Consider the following 21416-nt stretch of genomic DNA (forward strand, 5'->3'; position numbering starts at 1 on the left):
TCTCTTAAGGCTGGTGACACTTCAGGATACAATAGTATTCTTGTATATGTTCACAGGATTAAACTGAATGCTAAATTTGGGGTGGATTTTCTCCTGGACATAATGGTAGAGAACTTGGAGGTTTTTTAAAAAAATTATTATCTATTTACTTATCTATTAAGCACTGAGTGTTGTTCTGGTAGGAATATGCCACATGATTGTGCGTTGGGTGTTTTGTTTTGTTTTTTCCAGTGCTTAGAAGATCGTTGTCTTTTCCAGTCTCCTATTTATATGTTATGGCATACTGAAGCATTACAGTTTTTCTGCATTCTTCCCCCTTGAGTGGGTTTTGTAGTTCTTTGAAGACATATTGGCCAATAATTTACAACCTGTGTAGTTCTGCTAGTATTTCTTGGTTTAAACCCTCACTAGCTAATCATGGAAGTGTAGTTCTGGAAGGGGCCTCAATAGGTCATCTAGTCCTGTTCCCTGCACTACTTAATAACTAGACCATTCTGGCCAGGTGTTTGTCTGACCTGTTCTTTAAAACCTCCAATGACCGAGATTCCACAACCTCCTTGAGCAATTTTTTCCAGTGCTTAACTACCCTGACAGTTAAGAAGTTTTTCCTAATGTCCAACCTAAACCTCCCTTGCTGCAATTTAAACCCATTGTTTCTTGTCCTATCCTCAGAGGTTAATTAGAACAATTATTCACCCTCTTCTTTGTCACAGTGTTTTATGTACTTGAAAGCTGTTAGCATATCCCCACTCAGTCTTCTCTTCTCCAGAGTAAACAAACCCAATTTTTTTCAATCTCTCCTCATAGGTCATGTTTTCTAGCCCTTAAATCGTTTTTGTTGCTCTCCTCTGAATTTCTCCAGTTTGTCCACATCTCTCCTGAAATGTGGTGCCCAGAACTGGACACAATACTCTGGCTGAGGCCTTATCAACATGGAGTAGAGAGGAAGAATTACTTCCCATGTCTTGCTTACAATACTCCTGCTACTATATCTCAGAATCACGGTCGCTTTTTTTGCAACAGTGTTACGCTGTTGACCCATATTTATCATATCCTTCCTCTCACTTTCCTGTTTTACCAATACAGTAGAATCCTGCTAAATTGCACTGCACTAATTCACATCTTGCACCATAAAACACGTGGTCTCACCCAACTTCGCAAAGATTTAATACTGGAATGCTATATTGTAAGATCCAATATTAAAATCGAATTACTTTTATATGCTATATGACAGAATATACAATGACATACTTTGAAGTACTGTCATAAATAATTGTAGCAAAACTGAAATTCTCAAATAAAAGGAAAAGGTATGGTACATTTGTGATGCATTATTCTGGTTTTAGATCTCTTGTTCACTTACTAATTTGCACAATTTAGTAGTTTGCAATAGGTCTCCCAATCATTAGACTGAATTAGGAAGGTTTTACTGTGTAAGTCTTCACAGTGACAGTTCACAATACCTATAATAATGTTTTTAAACCTTTTAAATTGCTAGTTAATAATTTTGCACCAGCTGAGGCATTCAGAGTACTATGAATCAGGCACAAGTTTTGCAGTTTCCCTGTCCCACCTGCCACAACTAAACTCATGTAAGCAAAATTGAACCAGGTAAATTTTGTCAAAGTTTTAGCTCAATTGGGAAACTGAAAAATAAAGTTCTAGTTCAGTTAATATCCTTATGTTTTTTTAGAAGAGCAGAAAATACCATAAGAACACACTCTAATCAAAAAGGTTCATATTCATACCTCATTTCACACAAGTGACCCGTTTTTGTTTTTCTGAACTATTTGAGATTAGTGCCTTGAAAGAACCTTTAAATCTAATTCAATCCCCAATTAATATTTTGCCCAAGCAAGCAGGAAAGACTTGCATCTAATTTATGAAAAGGAGAGGCATTAATATCAGGAGAGCTTCTTGTTTTGTTTCCCATTTTTCTTTCTTCAGTACTATAGATGCATACAATCGAATGTTATTAAATACCTCTGAAGCTGTTCTATTTGTAACCAGGTTCCTCTTCAGTTCCTGGTTTACTGCTAATATATTTGACACATGTAGTACTTACTACATTAAATACTGAAACTCTTAATCTTATTTAGAAATAACTTGGGCCTGATCCCACAATAACTTTACTTGTGTAATCAGCCCATTATCGTCCTTGGAGCTTTTTCTGTAAGGATTCATCATATGAGAGGTGCTGGGGCCCTATCCAATGATAGCTTTTTAGAGCTCTGGGTATTTCAGTCTCACTTCAACTTTAATTTTGCTTGCTTTTTATTTAAACCAAGAATTGTCTCATAACAAATGTCTATAAAAGGTATCTAGCATATTTTAATATTGATTTTACACTAGGTGTTGGAAATCTGCAAAGGTCATCCAGTCAGCGTAGCACACTTGCATACCAAAGAAATAATTATCCCCTGAACACAACAGCTGCCTATGCGGAACCCTACAGGTCAATGCAGTACCGACTGTCAGAGTCCAGTTATAACAGGCTACAACATGCAACGCCAGCTGATGATGGTACAACAAGATCTCCATCTATAGACAGCATACAGAAAGATCCTAGGCAAGTCCAACTGAGCTTTCAAGAATCATGTACCATTGCAAGAATTATCTGATTCTAAAATTGTTCCTTGATTAAATAGAAACACTTAGTAGTGCATTTTTCACTTCTGTCTTATACAGATCATTGTGATTAATTTAGGTTTAATGAGTAACAGTTTATAAAATTATTCAGAAATTAAACCAGTAAGTGCTTTGCTTTTACTTTGCTACAGTAGTTGACTGTTGCATACATTTGTGTTAACAATTATTGTAATTCTCTTCCAAGTATACTTTGAGGAACATTTGTGAACTTGGAAGGTTTCATTTGGTTTTATTGAGTATTTTTAATTAAATTGTCACACATGTTTGCCAGGTTTTGAAAATGAATAAGTACATATCTAAATATACTAGATCATTCTGTTTATGAACAGCTTTCGTTACACGGGACACTCCGTGGAAATCTTCAGAAGAAGTGTCCCATTTTGCAAAGATAGAAAAAAGTTGCTTCCTATTAACAGAGCACAAATGCATTTACAGTGGAAATGGAGACCGCTTTTCTGGCGTTACTTATTCAAGTAGTCCTGTAGACAGTAATGGGCCTACTTGCATGATAGAACAAACAGAATTTGGTCCCTATTAGTAAACTTTCAGACCACTTCTTTGGGTCAACTTAATAGTGCTACAGACTTTAACAAGCCATGTTTGTGATATCTAGCCACTGGTGCATTTTTAACATGTAGCCCATTAGCTTGATCCACATACTAAATATTGATTTACAACAGTTGTACTCAGAAAAGTGACTCTTTATGAGGGCAAGTGGCTCTTTGATGTGTCTGCTGCAGCTCTTTGCAGCACATGATATTAAAACTCTGTGTGATTTAATTATTAACCAATCAGGATGCTTTTGCTATGTTATTAACCAATTGTAGAATACTTGGTCAGTCATTTTGCTGTGAGAATAATATATAGTTATAGCTATAAAATAGTAAATGAAGAGGTATAGCTATAAGATAGTAAATGAAACAATGAATTCACACTGCTGTGGCTCTTTTGGGTAATGGTGATTGCTAATTTGGCTTCTGAACCACTGAGGTCTGAGTATCACTGATTTAAAAGATCTATTTGAGGAGTAAGGTACTGTTTCTTCAGAGTAAAGGTGACTGAACCAGGTCTTCAGAAGTATCAGAAAGACAAAGGGCTTGTCTACACTTGGAAGTTTACTGAAATAGCTATTCCAGAATAATTATATTGGTAAATTTCAAAGAGTAGACAAGCCCATAGTCTCATTTTGGTGAAAATAAAGAAATGGTATGCATTATTCTCTAATCTGTATATTAGAACAAAAGAGGGAGACTGTGAGAAATCTTTTTCTTTGTCTCATTAGTATATTTGTTGTACAAGTTGTAGACACAGTATTCATAGGAAGCTAATTACCATCTTTCTCCATGGCCTTGTAACACTGTATTATTCAAAATATAAAATGGAGTCTGAGCTACAGTACACTGAGCAATAAATGCTTTGGGAAACATAAGAAGAATTCTTATGCTGTATAAAATTCCCATCTCTTATCCATTATCCAGATCTTGTCTTTCCCTGTGACAGCCAGACCCCTCTTAAGGTAAAAAGTATTGCACAAGTTAGGTTTTATGTCTTAAAATTTGCTATGCTGTAGTATCTTGACTGTTAGCAATTTAACAGCATTATAAATATTCCATAAAATATAAAGTAATGAGAGCATTCAATTGAAGATCTAGTTAGAAAGAACTAATATTAACCTCTTGATTCTCTAAATCAAGAATTTCATGTTTTTGTAATATGTTATGTATAATATGATAATTTCATAGTCTGATGGTTTTTAAACTATTATGACTAGTTTGATTATCTGAAATGTGCCCTGTAAAACATTTTATAGTAATGTATATATAATATATATTGTAGAAGCAACCACACTTATTGAAAGTGCAGCCCACAGACTGAGTTTCAGAACCATATTAAAGAAACTCTTTAAAAATTATGCTAAACTCTCTTTATTTTTAAGAAATATACTATTTTCAGAATTACTCCTCTGGTTCTTCATGATTCTGTTCTTGCAGTTTAGTCAACAATAGTTGCTTATTATGACTCTGGACTGAAGAAAATTTATTCTGTTATGTCCAATATTTGACATTATTCACAGACTATCACCCACTGTTAACGATGCTTCTGAAAAAAATTGTAGCCTACCCTACTTTATATTTGTGAACAATTAGGTGTGTAGGTACAGATAAAGCTGCCTTGAGTGTAGTCAGTCCCATCTTCATTGTTTCATCATTAAAACAAGAAATGCACCTGATTTGTTTGTTATCTCCAATGCCTGATCTCGATTTTTTTTAATAAAAATTGTAATATTCACTAACTGACTTTAAAATGTTTTAAAGAGACATTAACAGCACGTGCATGTTACTCCAACAGCTAGGGATGACATCTTTATCATCATACAGCCACTTGTTTCATTTTAAAGGTTATCAGACGTGGCTAGATAAAGCCAAGAGAGCTTTACAGTACAGTTTGTGTCTATTGTGACCTCTGGAAATTATTATCTGGCCCTTGGATTGTGAGGTAATTGAGGCAGCTACCAGATTCCCTCTCTGTCTTTAAAACACCTTTCACACTTTTGGTTCTTCTATAAAATCCATTTAAAATGGAGCATTTTAAATTGAATCCTGTAGAATCCATGGGCCTGTCTCCATTTAAACATGAGGACAACCAAAAATCTGCTCTGTTATAGTCAGTCTACAATGGCAAGGTTGACAAGTTTTAGACACCTCTGTTTTTAAAAGAGACTAACAAACATGGTTTATGTTACACTCCATTGTTTGGAAGGCTCCTGTGTGACCGCTGGTTCTTGGGGAACAAACTACAGGGCAAACTCAAGTATGATCAAAAGTCCACAGAGTTGATTGACGTAGTTCCTGACATCCCGACTGGACAGGGTTTCCCTGCAACAGTCGCATTAGGCCCCTCAGGGCTATCCGAGGCAGCACAGACAGCCCAATAGTCTTTTTGTAGTAAAGAAAATGAATAGTCACAAAACCAAAAGCAATAGGCCTGTGTCAGGCTTATCTTCTTCCAGAGGGCTCTGACAGTCAGGAGTCTCTGTGGAGGTTCCGGTCTGGTCCTGTTCTCCCTGGTCAGTGCACCTACTGGGCTGTCCTCTTCCCTTTTTAACTGGCCCATCATTATCTGACAGTAAGTGCAGGTATAGCAGGGCAGGGCTGAGTGGGCCCACTGTAGCTCATTAACCCTTGTTGACTCAGTGTGGGGTTAGTATACTCAATCACATCCCTAAATCTTGAAAATGAAATATCTTTTTCCATCAGTTTTGTCATTTTTTCCATTTGGGGAATCTTGATATAGTTCTTGTGTTTCTAATGGAGACAGTTCATTTAATTTAACTGGCTCACTTGTAGTCTTGTCTTAATGATGTCAGCAAGAATAAGTGTAGCTCTAGGAATAGTGTTTGTTTGCTAAGTACTACTGGTGAGCCAATAGAAGTGCAGTATTACTGTTTTGTGTAGAACCTACAAAAAAAAGCACTCCTAAAATTCCATACCATTGTTAATAATAAATCCTTTTATTATTAAAACAGACCTTTAAAAAATCTAATTTACTTTTCACCGCTAGAACTATTTCTTTGCTTTCTGCATTATAATTTGCTTTCACAATGAAACAGTTTTACCTTGTGTTTAGTCCGTTTTAACTGCTGGTTCATATGTACTACCATACTGCTGCAACCTCTACTGCCGGAAAATGTTTGAATCCAAACAACTGTTTCCATTGAAATTTGAAATATAAAATAGCAATTAAAATATAAATTATTATTAGCTTTTGTTCACATCTTTCTTAATATAGGCAATATTTAAAATTTGAGCCCAAACTTACATAATTTGTGTCTTTTAAAAGAGGATATTTAGAAGGTCAACAACCAAATTGATAGAATTATATGTCACATTCTGAGTCTTAACTGCTTGAAAGGATTACTTTGGAACAACATGATCATTCTGTTCTTGGAACTTTAGTTGCTTCACTTGTTTGGATTTTCAGCAAGAGTAAGCTCTCTGTACTATTTTGTTTAAAATTCTTTAGAAAGAGAAAATAGCCCAACAAATATCACTGAATCAGTTCCTAAAGCTATAAATGTCATGGTTGTGTCTAATGACTTGCCAGATTTTTGGCTACCTAAAATAACTGTGTCCTTGGTGAAACAGTTACAATAAAACAAGTTATAAGTCCACAGTCACTGGACATTTCAACCTGCTACAGCCTTGTGGTACTTTATTTTGATATGGTTGACAATGCCACTTGTATCAGTCCTGTTTTTATCCAAGTATGATTGACTATAAAACAGTAAAAATGTGTTAAATGTTCAGAAAAAGAATGTTCTCAGTTACACCTGTCCTCTGCTGAAATAAATTAATAAGAACTAGGTATCTTCATATGGGTCATCCTCTCCTTTCCTCCCCCACTCTCTTTTTAAAGCTAAGGAGGTTTACATAGATTTCAGTGATTCAGTAAGTAGAGTTAAAGTACATATATTTCACTCTAACTATACAATCTGTAGTAGCAATCTAACTGAGGAAGGCAGTATGGACATTTATAATGGTTTTGCTGTGATGAATAAAGAATATAAAGGCTTCTCCACTGATAGGAAAACTGAAAGGTGGAATGGAATAATGAACCATTTCCACACATTTAGTTTGCTCTTTTACTTTTGATACTTCAGGGCAGCAAATATTTTAGAAAACTGCTAAGACTCTCCAGTAACTATAGGAAGTAAAACATATGTATAAACTAACACCTTCCCTTGAATTTGTTTATCTAATGAAGGGAGTTTGCATGGCGGGATCCAGAATTGCCTGAAGTCATTCACATGCTTCAGCACCAGTTCCCATCAGTTCAAGCAAATGCAGCAGCCTACCTTCAGCACCTGTGCTTTGGAGATAACAAAGTAAAAATTGAGGTACAGTGTTGATTTCTTTTTTCTGTTTCGTAAAGAACTGCAAACAAAGAGCAAGTACACTTTTCCCTTTTATTTTGATCACAAAAGGTGACTGTAACATTTGGATCTAGATCAGTGGTTCTCAAACTTCAGTACTGGTGACCCCTTTCACATAGCAAGCCTCTGAGTGCCACCCACCTCTTATAAACTAAAAACACTTCTTTATATATATATATATATATATATATATATATATATACATAATACCGTTATAAATGCTGGAGGCAAAGCAGGGTTTAGGGTGGAGGCTGACAGCTTGTGACCCCCCCGTGTAATAATCTTACAACCCCCTGAGGGGTCCCAACCGCCAGTGTGAGAACCCCTGGTCTAGATGCTTTTAAGCATGTGTTTGTACTAGAGGCATGTTAATTCTGAGAATTCTAGATATATTATCACTTCTCTCTTAATATCAAGTGCAAATCATTGAAAGAGGGTAATCCAGCAAAATTGTATTATTAGTATTTAACCTGATGTCAAATCTTATATTATTTCTTAAACGTAGGCTTAATGAAATCAGCATTTAAAGAACTACTACTGATGATTAAGGGGTTCCAAAAAAAATCTACATAGGCCTTCCACTCTTTTTGATGCAAGCATTTTAAGCAAAAGTTGTGGTGTACAGTGAAGCACTAATCAAAACAACCTTGAATATTTATGGAGCTATGGACAGAGTTTATCAAGTGTGATATGGTGGGAAGATATAGGTAAATGGAAGAACATAGTTAATGTCTAGAATTTATATCAACTTTGTACATATAAGGGCTATTGGCCATCGTTTTATTCCTTTCATACAGCAGTAATAAATATCAATTGTTGAAGGAATCTGTTATGTCATACGCATCTCACATGTGCATCTTATTCACCATTCCTTTTATGCAGTGTTATTTATTTTAAAATATTTAGGTGAAAAAATGGAGATGGAGCTAATAACCCAACCAGCAAATTATATGGGAGCACATCTGGTATTTCCTTTTTTTTTGTCCTATTCTCTCTTTTAGTAGAGATCCTTGATCTCCCTTCACTCAACAATTTTTAGTGTTTTATTATCAATAATAATACTTCATGTTATGGTGGAGCACTTGCACTCTCATAGTTAAATTTGCTCCTAGATTTTCATTTTAAGAGATGAAAACGTTCTATACAATCTCTTGTTTGGAGTTAGAAAACCAATTTTAAGTGCTCATTGTTGTTCATTAAATGCTTGACATTATTTTAAAAAAAACAGGTTAGATATTGCTATTTTGAAATGCACTGTGTGACAAAAAAGAATGTCCAGTGTCTAATGGTTTCTTCTGACCCCTTTTGAAAACATACTATGGTAGTCCAAGATATGAAATTAAGCGTGTGTGATTCTTCGCAATGACCAGTTGGGAAGAATGTTTGATAAAAGTTGCAATATTTTTTAATGGAGTTAATTAGTTAATATGGAAAAAGTTACTGTTTTAAATGTTAATATAAGTTATGTTGATACGGTGTTACTAAGGATATAAGGTATGGTAGCATAGGAGCTATGTCCACACAATGATAAAAAGTTTAAAATAGTGTGGTGTATCAGATATACTGCTTAACAAATCACCAAAGGACTTCAGAAGATGCAGTTGTAACTCATCCTAACACTGTATGGATTTGTCCTGAGGGCTACACCATAAGTAGTAGCTTATGAGTTTGCTCCTCCCTTTATTCTCCTGGATCTAGTACTTCAGTTAAAGCATCAGTAGTTTGTTCTTTCAGATCCAGAGATTCCAGATTCACTCTTCAGGGAGCTACATATGTGGAATGAACAGCTATGGACACCTGAAGCATGGGACAAGCTTCCCCAGATAGGAGCAGAGTGTAACCCACGCTTACACAAAATGTCTGCACCATATATACAAGTTTGAGTCTGCTACTGCCTCCAAGTTAACAGACCTTACTTAATCCCTCAGCCAAAGCACAAGAGGTTCAAAATTTTAGCTTCATGAATCCTAGGTTTAATTCTGGCAGACTCACATGAAGATTTGAATTTCTGCAAACTACCTGAGGCTCAGAACAAGCATCACTGGCATGAGGAGTTTATAACCCAGGCTGACACAGTGTGGCTTCTTGTCCCCCTCTCATGGCTAGATGATATGTAATGCATCCCTAATCAGATCATCTACAGGGGACTGAACCATGGACCTGAGGATTTAAAAACATGATCCTCTACTTTCTGAGCTAAAGGATGATGGTCATTAACTCAGACAGTAGCAGATTCATAAGCTTGTTTGAAGTGGAACCACACTGCGTTAGTGTGGGTTTATGCAATATTTTCAGTAGAGGTGGTGGTTCAAGGCATTTTGGAATAAGTTATAATTTACAATGGCAGAGTATAAGTTGGGCCAGTGTATTAAATATTGACACTACTTCAATCATGCGTTAGCAAAAATCATAATTTTTGTCATTTAATGCTGGCCCTGACTGTCAGGGAAGAGTCAACATAATAGTCAGGCCTGCTGGTGGATTGAGGTATTCATCCTGTTACTGCAGTTGCTCCTGCCTTTCTTAAATTTCCAGAAGTTCGGGAGATCTTGTAGCATCTTTCAGGAAGATACAAGATGACTCACAGAAGATTGCATGGGAGAACAAAAGATGAGGACTTACAGTTAGAAAGAACAAGAGGTAGGTCAAAGAATCACACAAACACCAGGAAGAGGCAGGTCTACATGATTGGTGACTCCCTACTAAAAAGAACAGAGGCCTGTCACCAGAGCTGATCCAGAAGAGTGTGTGGTCTGCCAGTAGGACTTGAAGCTGAAGAGAATCCTAATGGGAGCAGGAAAGAATCCACTGATGGTCCTTCATGTGGAAACAAGTGATACTGCTAGATTCTTGCTGGAATGCATCAGGGGAGACTATGCCAGGCTGGGGAAGATGCTTAAAGAAATGGAGGCTCAGGTGATCTTCAATGGGATTCTGTCTGTCCCTATAGGAGGAGAACTAAGGTGAGACAAGATTATGATGATCAACAGATGGCTCAGGCATCCATGCTATAAGGAGGGCTTTGGGGTGTTCTATCACTGGGAGGCATTCATGAACAGAGGACTGTTCTCATGTGATGGACTCCACCTGAATAGGGAGGGAAATAGGTTTCTGGGATGGAGGTTGGCTCAACTGATTAAAAGAACTTTAAACTAGGAACTCAAGGGAGATGGCTGGAAGATGCTCATGTAATCTCCACGCCTAATTCTAACGTGACCAGGAGGAAAATCCAGAAAGAGAGAATACAGCAATGGAGAAAGGAACAGCAATGGGTAGGAGAATGGACATCCAGAGGAAAGATAATGACAATACCAATGAAGCTAACAGTCTGGTATGTGACCGTGGCAGTGGAATGAATGTACCAGAATCTGGGTGAAGCCAAGCAGAAACAACTATGATGTTTTTATACCAGTACAAGCAGCCTGGGTAACAAAATCAAGGAACTAAAACTATTGGTACAGGAAGTGAAACAAGCTGTTATAGGGATAACAAAACATAGTAGAATAGTAGTAGACTGGAGTACAGGTATTGAAGAATATATGCTGTTCAGAAAAGACAGAAATAAAGGTAAAGTGATCGAGTAGCATTGTATATTAATAATGATGTAGACTGTAAAGAAATTAGAAGTGAGGGAATAGATAAAATAGTCTGTTTGGGTCAAAATCACTTAGGGGAAGAAAGCTACTAGAGGTTCCCCTGGAATAATGCTTGGGGTATGGTGCAGACCCCCAGGATCTGATTTGGGTATAGATAGAGACTTCTTGAATGTTTTTAATTAAATAAATGGTACCGGAAATTGTGTGATTATGGGAGACTTTAGCTTCCCAGATATTGATTGGAGGACAAGTGCTGCTATTAATAGTAGAACCCAGATTTTCCTGGATGTGATAGCAAACAGATTTCTTCACCAAATAGTCACTGAACCAACAAGAAGCAATACCATTTTAGATTTGGTATTGGTGAGTAATGAAGACCTCATAGAAGAGCTGGTTGTAGGAGAGTAATCATGAGCTAATTCAGTTTAAACTAAATGAAAGGATAAACAAAAATAGATCTGCAATTAGGGACCTTGATTTCAAAAGGGCAAACTTTTAAAAAAATTAAGGGAATTAGTTAGGGAAGGGAGTGGACTGGACTGAAGAATTCAAGGATCTAAATGTGGAGGATGCATGGAATTACTTTCAATCAAAGTTGCAGAAGCTATCAGAAGCCTGCAACCCAAACAAAGGGGAAAAATTCATAGGGAAAGGTTGCACACCAAGCTGGATGAGCAAGCATCTTAAACATGTTATTAAGAGAAAGCAGAAAGCCTACAAGGAATGGAAGATGGGAGGGATCAGCAAAGAAAGCTACCTCTTGGAGGTCAGAAAGTGTAGGGATAAAGTGAGAACTGCCAAAAGCCAAGCAGAGTTGGACCTTGCAAAGGAGATTTAAAACCAATAGTAAAAGGTTCTTTAGTCATATACATAAAAAAGAAAACAAGGAAAGAAGAAGTGGGACTACTAAACACTGAGGATGGGGTGGAGATTAAAGATAATCTAGGAATGGCCCAACACCTAAACAATTTTTTTTCCTCAGTTTCTAATGAAGGTAATGAGGAATGTTGGGATAGTGGTAGAGTGGCTAATGGAAATGGCGATATGGAAGTAAGAATTAGCACATCCAAGGTGGAAGTCATCTTAACGGGACTAACTCGGGGGCCCCAGATAATCTCCATCCAAGAATATTGAAGGAACTGGCAAATAAAATTGCAAGCCCAATAGCAAGGATATTTATTGAATCTGTAAAATTAGGGGTCATACCCTGTGACTGGAGAATTGCTACTCTAATACCTTTTTTTGAGAGAGGGGAGAAAAGTGATCCAGGAAACTACAGGACTGTTAGTTTGACCTCAGTTGTATACTAGGTCTTGGAACAAATTTTGAAAGAGAAAGTAGTTAAGGACATAGAGGTAAATGGTATTTGGGATAAAATAAATATGGTTTTACAAAAGGTAGACAGTGACCAACCTGATCTTCTTTGAGAAGATAACTGACTTTTTTGACAAAGGAAATGCAGTAGAGCTAATCTGCCTGGATTTCAGTAAGGAATTTGATACAGTTCCACATGGGAAATTAGTTAAATTGAAGAAGATTGGGGATTAATATGAGAATTGAATGGTGGATAAGGAACCAGTTAAAGGGGAGACTACAACAGGTCATACTGAAAGGTGAACTGTCAGGCTGGAGGGAGGTTACAAGTCAAGTTCCTCAGGGATTAGTCATGGGACCTATCTTATTTAACATTTAATGACCTTGGTATAAAAAGTGGGAGAGGGTTGATAAAATTTGCAGATGACACAAAGTTGGGAGGTATTACAAATACGGAGAAGGACCGGAATATCATTCAAGAAGATCTGGATGACCTTGAAAACTGGAGTGATAGAAATAGGATGAAATTTAATAGTGAAAAGTGCAAGGTCATACACTTAGGGACTAACAAGAATTTTTGCTATAAGCCTGGGACGTATCAGTTGGAAGTGACAGAGGAGAAGAAAGACTTTAGGTATATTGGTTGATCACAGGATGACTCTGAGCCGCCAGTGTGATGCAGCTGTGAAAAAGACTAATGCAGTCCAAGGATGCATCAGGTGAGGTATTTCCAGTAGAGACAAGGAAGTATTAGTACCATTATATAAGGCACTGGTGAGACCTCATCTGGAATACCATGTGCAGTTCTGGTCTCCCATGTTTAAGAAATATGAATTCAAACTGGAATGGGCACAGAGGAGGGCTACAAGGACGATCAGAGGAATAAAAAACTTATCTTATGAGAGGAGACTTAGAAAAGCTTGGTTTGTTTAGCCAAAAGAAGGTTGAGGGAAGATAGGACTGCTTTCTACCAATACATCAGAGGGATAAGTACCAGGGAGGGGTGGGAGTTAAATTATTTAAGTTAAGCACCAATGTTGACACAGAACAAATGGATATAAACTTCATCAATAAGTTTGGGCTTGAAATTAGACAAAGGTTTGTAATAGGGCTGTGCGATTAATTGTGCGATTAATCACACTGTTAAACAATAATAAAATACCATTTATTTAAATATTTGTGGGTGTTTTCTACATTTTCAAATATATTGATTTCAATTACAACACAGAATACAAAGTATAGAGTGCTCACTTTTATATTTATTTTTATTAAAAATATTTGCACTGTAAAAATGATAAAAGAATACTATTTTTCAGTTCCCCTAGTGCAAGTACTGTAGTGCAATCTCTTTATCATGAAAGTTGAACTTACAAATGTATAATCATGTACAAAAAATAACTGCATTCAAAAATAAAACTATGGAAAACTTTAGAGCCTATAAATACACTCAGTCCTACTTGTTGTTTAGCCAGTCGCTCAGACAAACAAGTTTGTTTACATTTGCAGGAGATAATTCTACCCGCTTCTTGTTTACAGTGTCACCTGAATGTGAGAATGGACATTCACTGGCACCGTTGTAGCCAGCATCACAAGATATTTACGTGCCCAATGTGCTAAAGATTCATATGTCCCTTCATGCTTCAGCCACCATTCCAGAAGACATGCATCCATGCTGATGATGGGTTTTGCTTGATAACAGTCCAAAGTAGTGGGGACTGACTCATGTTTATTTTCATCATCTGAGTCAGATGCCACCAGCAGAAAGTTGATTTTCTTTTTTGGTTGTTTGGGTTCTGTAGTTTCCATGTTGGAGTGTTGCTCTTTTAACTTCTAACCCTCTCAGACCCCGTGTGCTGTAGCTATCTTTAGAAATCTCACATTGGTACCTTTGAGTTTTGTCAAATCTGTGATGTAGGTGTTTTTAAAATGAACAGCATGTGCTGGGTCAACATCTGAGACTGCTATAACATGAAATATATGGCAGAATGTGGGTAGAACAGAGCAGGAGACATACAATTCTCCTCCACGGAGTTCAGTCACAAATTTATTTAATGCATTTTTTTAACGAGCGTCATCAGCATGGAAGCATGTTCTCTGGAATGGTGGCCGAAGCATGAGGGGGCACACAAATGTTTAGCATATCTGGCACGTAAATACCTTGCAATGCCAGCTACAAAAGTGTCATGCAAAAGCCTGTTCTAACTTTCAGGTGACATTGTAAATAGGAAGCGGGCAGCATTATCTCCTGTAAATGTAAACACACTTGTTTGTTTTAGTGATTGGCTGAATAAGAAGTAGGACTAAGTGGACTTGTAGGTTCTAAAGTTTTACATTATTCTGTTTTGGAGTGCAGTTATGTAACAAAACAAATCTATATTTGTAAATTGCACTTTCACAATAGAGATTGCACTTGAGTGCATTAGGTGAATTGAAGAATACTATTTCTTTTGTTTATTATTTTTACAGTACAAATATTTGTAATCAAAAATATATAAAGTGAGCACTTTGTATTCTGTGTTGTAACTAAAATAAATATATTCAAAAATGTACAAAATCATCCAAAATATTTAATAAATTTCAATTGGTATTCTGTTGTTTAACAGTGCGATTAAAACTCTGATTAAACACTATTAATTTTTTTTAGTTAATCGTGTGAGTCAACTTTAATGAATCAACAGGCCCTAGTTTCTAACCATCCGAGGAGTGAAGTTCTGGAACAACCTTCCAAGGGGAATAGTGGAGGCAAAAAACCTACCTGGCTTCAAGGCTGAGTTTGATAAGTTTATGGAGGGCATGTCATGATTTCCTACAATGGCATGTAGCCAATATTCGACTGCTAATAGCAAGTATCTCCAAAAGCCAGTGAGGAACACTAGATGGAGAGGGCTCTGAGTTACTACAGAGAATTCTTTCCCGGGTGTCTGGCTAGTGGGTCTTGCCCACATGCTCAGAGTCTAACTGATTATCCTTTTTTGGGGTCGAGAAGGAATTTTTCCTGGGTCAGATTAGCAGAGACCAAGGTGTTTTTTTGCCTTCTTTTGCAGAATGGGCCACAAGTCACATGCAGTTTTAAACTAGTGTAAATGGTAGATTCTCTGTAACTTGAAGTCTTTAAATCACGATTTGAGGACTCCAATAACTCAGCCAAAGGTTATGGGTTTATTACAAGGGTGGGTGAGTGAGGTTCTGTGGCCTGCAATGTGCAGGAGGTCAGACTAGATCATCATGATGGTCCCTTCTAGCCTTAAAGTCTGAGTCTGAGTCTATCTTTCAGGAAGTGAATGGTGACACAAATTTACTCATAGAAGTTCTCTGCAGCTGACAGGTTGTTATTGCTAAAAATAAGGTTGTGATCTTGACAACAGTTGGTTAGGAATTTTACATGAGAATTATTTATTGACAGAAAATGTAGTTTCTGCAAAATGTCAATTTTCCACAGGATAATTTTGATTTTGCACAAAAAAGGAGGGTGAGGGGTCAGTTCAACTAGAAAAAGTTTAGCCTTGAGTACTTTCAACATTAAACTGCATTTCCATGTCATGGTGCAGTGCCTCTTGGGGAGTTTTAGTTTACAGTGCTTGATGGAATAGGGAAATTGACTAAACATGTTTTTCTGTTTGTTAAAGGCAGGATTGCACTAGGGACCCAGCCCACCTATCCAAATCCTTGAAAGTGCTGAAATAAACTAAATGTCTCCTGGGTTCCTTGTCATGTCCATGTTGCCTCCAACACAATTGCTAATACACTCCATGAAGCATTCACCTCCATCTCCAACACATACTGGAATGCAATAGATATCTCACTTCATCCAACTCACTCTGTCATGAAAAAGCTTACTGACAACCACAGCAATGTTAAAGCAGAATAACTTTCCAAATGAATGGGCTATGTAAACATAAGAACAGCTATACTGGGTCAGACCAAAGGTCCATCTAGCCCAGTACCCTGTCTTCCGACAATGGCCAGTGACAATAGAGATGTGACATCTGTGACAGTCAGATGTGTTGATCTGTTGATATGAGAGAACATGTGGTCATCATCAAGGTTTAATGCAGCAGAGCAAACTGGAGTCTGTTATCAACAGTGTCATAGGTGATGTGAAGGTGGTAAGGAGTATTGGAGATATTTGCCTTGACTTCTTATTTTCATGCTTTCAACCATTTAGGTGGGTGGATGAGTCCTGATGAAATCTTAGCTGTCACTAAATTTGGTTTGTGTTTGTTAATTTATATAGCACTTTTCTTTCAATAATCTCATTGTGTCTTTACATTCATTAAAAGTATTAGTGAAACAGATAAATTAAGTGACTTACCCTGGGCTCATCTAAGCAAGGCTGTGGCAAAGCCTGGAAACAGAACCCAGAAGTACCAAAAATGTACACTTAAATATCAGCAAGCAACTGACTTATGTGGATAAAATACTCTGTTTGATGACGGCACTTTATTTTTCTTGTATCTGTCAGTAGAGATAAAGATCCAAATCATGCAAGTTGCTAAGCACCTCCTGTGATGTGCTAACTTGTGTGATTTGAGAGCCCTGAACTTCTTGTAAATTTCAATACTCCTCAAAGAGTATTGAAAATAACAAGAAGCAGCAGTATTTATTGTACTGTATGAGGTCACAAAATGCTCTTCTTCGTGGACAGCAATTGATTTCACTTAGAACCTTGTAAATTCCTCTCCTTGTAAATTGGAGTGAAAGATAGCCTCTGACATCCCCATCTGAGATTAATTTTCTGTGTTCTGTACCATTTCCTCCAGGTATTTTACTGTTCTGTGTTTGAGCTCAGGATGATCTTTTTCATTTAATTTCTCGTGTGTAAAATGGAATTGTGCCTATGGTGCTGAGAGAAGGGAGTGGGGGGTATAGGAACAAACACTTTTGATCTATTAAGCTACTGAGAGGTTGAGCTGACAGCTGTGTCCCCCAAACAGGGAAACCATACAATTTCTGAGATTTCTAGAGGTCCTGGGGGCCTTACAGGGAGAAACAAGTTCTGTCTCTTTCCTACTTGGGAGGGAACAGAGCTAGTGGCTTCCTAGTAAGGGAAGAGAACAGAGACACAGAAGAGCTGTGGAACTTGCCTCCTTGCTTACCCAGAGAAGCTGTTCTCATCCATATGAATCTGAAGAGACTTTCTTACTGTGTTCCTATTTGGACTGCATTGAAGGAAGTGGAGACTGGTCTTTTGGTCCCTGATTTACAGGAGGATTGCCCCCAAACCTAGGTTGGAGACAACAGTCCTATTACAGTTCCTTTTTAATTTTCTTCATTTATTTAAACTTTTCCATAATTGTTGTTCCAGTGCAATTTTTCTAATATCAAAAGACTTCATTATATTAGGGAGAAAAATACTTCAAATCTTACTAAGAAATAGACACACTGACCTCTTTACAAGACATTTATAATGCTGGAAAAGAGGCATACATTTTTTAACAGTGAGGATAATTAACCATTGGAACAATTTACCAAGGGTTGTGATGGATTCTCCATCACTGACAATTTTTAAATCGAGATTGGCTGTTTTTCTAAAAGACATGCTCTACGAATTATTTGGGGGAAGTTCTATGGCCTATGTTATATAGGTGGTCGGACTAGATGATCACAGTGGTTCCTTCTGGCCTTGGAATCTATTAATCTATTTGCCCCACACATGTAAAGAAACTGGCACAGACCCCTGCACCTGTGTTTCATCATATTTGCATTGGACTCCTATTTCACTAGGATTAAGTATAAATACTGATTTACATGAGAGACAGCTCAAAATTCACTATAGCATATATGTCTGAAAACAGCAAATAAACTTTTAAAAAACTTACACCGCAGTTCAAAGGCTCAGTCCTGTTCTCCATGCAGTTAATGGAAGTTTTACCATTTACTGAAAAATGGGTGTGGGATCAAGCCGAATTAATCTTTTGTTACGGTTTTGGAGCCACTTCCTCTGACTGTGTCCAATTATTAGAAATTTGTGGGCATAAAGTAATAATATTCTTTGACTAGATTTATAATTATAAAGACTTAGATTGTGGATTTACCACTAGCTCCGAGGAAATGAGAGCGCATAGGTGCGCTGCCCCAGGAGCAGACCAGGGACTAAATTGTGACTGAGTTGCAATTCAATCCCTAATTTCATACACCTTGCTCTGGAGGTCGAGGTGAAATAATCTGCAGCAATTTATTTTCTGTCACAGATTATACTGGATGGTGCATCGTGGGGAGTACAGAGTCAAGGTCTCAACCACCTGAGGGTCAGTAGGAGGCCCAGAGAAGTTGTGCTCCAGTCCTGTGATGTAGTCATGGCAGGGAAATGTGAAATATCTTGCTCCCCAGCACAATCCTATTACACTAGTAATAGTAACAATGTTGACCTTAGGTAGTAGGCGAAGGTAATGCCTTCCTTAATAGGTTTCAGAAGTGTAGTTTGTAGTTGAATTCTGTATTTTGGCTTATGGCTCTTGGATACCCTCAGCTAAAATATATTTTTATTTTTACTTTTACTTTTTAAAATCTTGGGACTGTTTCTGTGCTAGGGTTTGTGCTGGCAGTGTGAAATAGAGAAGTTTATAGACGATCTGACTCCTTTTGGTGAGACTGCTTCATATGAGGTGCAGCACTACATATTTAAGGATTTCTGGGATAGTGTTTATCTGCATTCACTGATCTGTATGAAGTCTTTGCTTTTGTGACACAGTGCTTCAATTTTGTCTTTATTGGGTTTATGTTTAAATGATAAAAAGTAGCCTTTTTAATGTTTGTTTTTTGTTTCTCCTGTCTTAAATGCATACATAATTAAGATAATTTTTTAATGGAAAGGAAAAAAGTTATTGAATGTGACTGTAGTATCAATTCACATATACATATTAAGATGAGGTCTTGCTTGTTTATTTAATTCCAGTTAGCATTGAATATTTGTGATATGTATATTTTTAACTTTATATAGTAACCAAGTCAATATTATTATATATGTATTAAAGCCATTCACATAAGGCCTGCTCCATGATTTTTTGTGCCAAAGACTGAATTTATTAGGTCAGCCTATCCAAGAGAAAAGGACAAATATTTGTCCCCTTTATGAAAAGGCAAAAATACCCCAGTCCTTCCAGCTCCATGCTGTGGGTTTGTAGAACTACTCTGAGAAAGGAAAAATCTCACAAATGAGATCCACATACTGGATCCATCATTCCTTTCCCTTCAGACTCCACTGGGACAAAGCAGCCCTTAGGAATTTCTGTAGCACTAGAGCTGAAATAACTTGTTTGTGCCAGCCTCTAGTAGGAGAGAGAAGTGTGTTCAAATCTTTCAAAAGAGACTGCTTCAATGAGGCCTTTATCAGTTCTTCCCTGACTGGCTAACATTGAATCAGCCAAGGAGAAATTGTCCCTTAAATTAGGATGCTGGGTGGAGATTTACTCAACTTGAGGAGGCTTAATGGAGTCTGTGACTCCTGGGAAGGAGCTATGAATGAGGAGAATGCCCCCTTCAAATCAGAGATAAGCAGCCAAGAGGCTATTTTGGATCGGAGAGGGCCCATAATTACTTTTACCACCCAATCAGTAAAGCCTTATCTAAAGCTCCCTTAACTTTGTATTTTTCATTATTTAGACTCATTGTTTTATCACTATTATAAGGATCAGATTAATTTACTAGACTATCAAGGGTATTAAAAGCCTTGCAAAATGAACTAAAATGCTTGCATTGCTGCAACATATGAAGGTATGCAAATTACTTATCTACAATGAACCAATCTTTACTATTTAAATTGCCTATGAAACTAAACAGAACGATTAAGCAGTGAACATGTTTAAAGAACATCTATCAACAACTTGCATTTTTCTTTGAATACTTTAAATTACTGATACTTCATTTCATGAACTGTCGTTTGGGGTTTTTTTCTTTTTTTCATTTAGAAAAGAAAGTGCCCGTTGGTATTAATGACAATTGTTATAGTTTTGTTTAGAATAGTTCTTTGAATAGATGGATGGTTGTTCAGTGAAAAGGTCTTGTGAATGGATTTCTGATTCAGATTTCATTTTACATTAAATACCCAAAACAGCATTCAATCAAGTTATGACTAAGGCATGGAAATGGACGTAAAACCATCATCACTCTTTTCTTAACTCACCCTGATGTGTCTAGATGTCATTGAAATCTCATGTATTCACATTTTGTTACCACATGCACTGTATTGTTGGAAGCACAATAGGGAGATTTAAGAATGGGGGGGAAAAAAAATCTTTGCTCTGAATGTTCTTGCCTTATTTGGATGGAGCTAAAACTATAATGTTTTGTAAAGTTGCTCTTTGCATCAAAAGGAGCAGAAGTAAAAAAGGCTTGTAATGGATACCAAATTAATAGATAATTTGGGTATTGACAGTGTGCTTGGTGCAGTACAGCATTTAGAAGAGACAAGGTTCTAGCAACAGGAATCTTACTATATAAATCACTGTAAGCACTGATTCAATCTCTTGTATACTGCAGGTTTCAGAGTAGCAGCCGTGTTAGTCTGTATTTGCAAAAAGAAAAGGAGTACTAGTGGCACCTTAGAGACTAATAAATTGGTTAGTCTCTAAGGTGCCACTAGTACTCCTTTTCTTTTTGTATACTGCAGATACAGTATTAGAGATTGCTGACATAGTAATGACTTCTTATAATAGATTAATACCTCATCACTGTTATTTCAGTTTCATAATAGTGTCACTATATGTAAGTGTGATACATATATATAGTGTCAATTTGCAGGGTAGCTCTATACTGTGTTGTGGAAGTACAAACAAGTATATACCAGACTGTCAATTGCACAGTAACCCCAACAATAGTAAACTAGATTACAGTAAGGATTGATTGACTTTAGGGCTTTATTTTAAAAACAGACTTTTTTGTTAAACAGGTGAATAAAAAAAAAATCCAAATTCACCAGCCGTTCA

At 36.9% G+C, this 21416-nt stretch overlaps 1 protein-coding gene across 1 annotated transcript in view; it reads left to right on the plus strand.

Moving 5' to 3' along the window:
- PKP4 (plakophilin 4) overlaps positions 1–21416 on the plus strand; it is a 242698-nt gene that overhangs the window by 160813 nt on the left and 60469 nt on the right. The window contains exons 9-10 of the mRNA XM_073305536.1: positions 2353–2573; positions 7418–7546. Coding sequence (XP_073161637.1) covers positions 2353–2573; positions 7418–7546 — 350 coding nt within the window. The remainder of the gene's footprint in view (positions 1–2352; positions 2574–7417; positions 7547–21416) is intronic.

This window comes from Lepidochelys kempii, chromosome 11 (genome assembly GCF_965140285.1).
Source record: "Lepidochelys kempii isolate rLepKem1 chromosome 11, rLepKem1.hap1, whole genome shotgun sequence".
Classification (NCBI taxonomy): Eukaryota; Metazoa; Chordata; order Testudines; family Cheloniidae; genus Lepidochelys; species Lepidochelys kempii.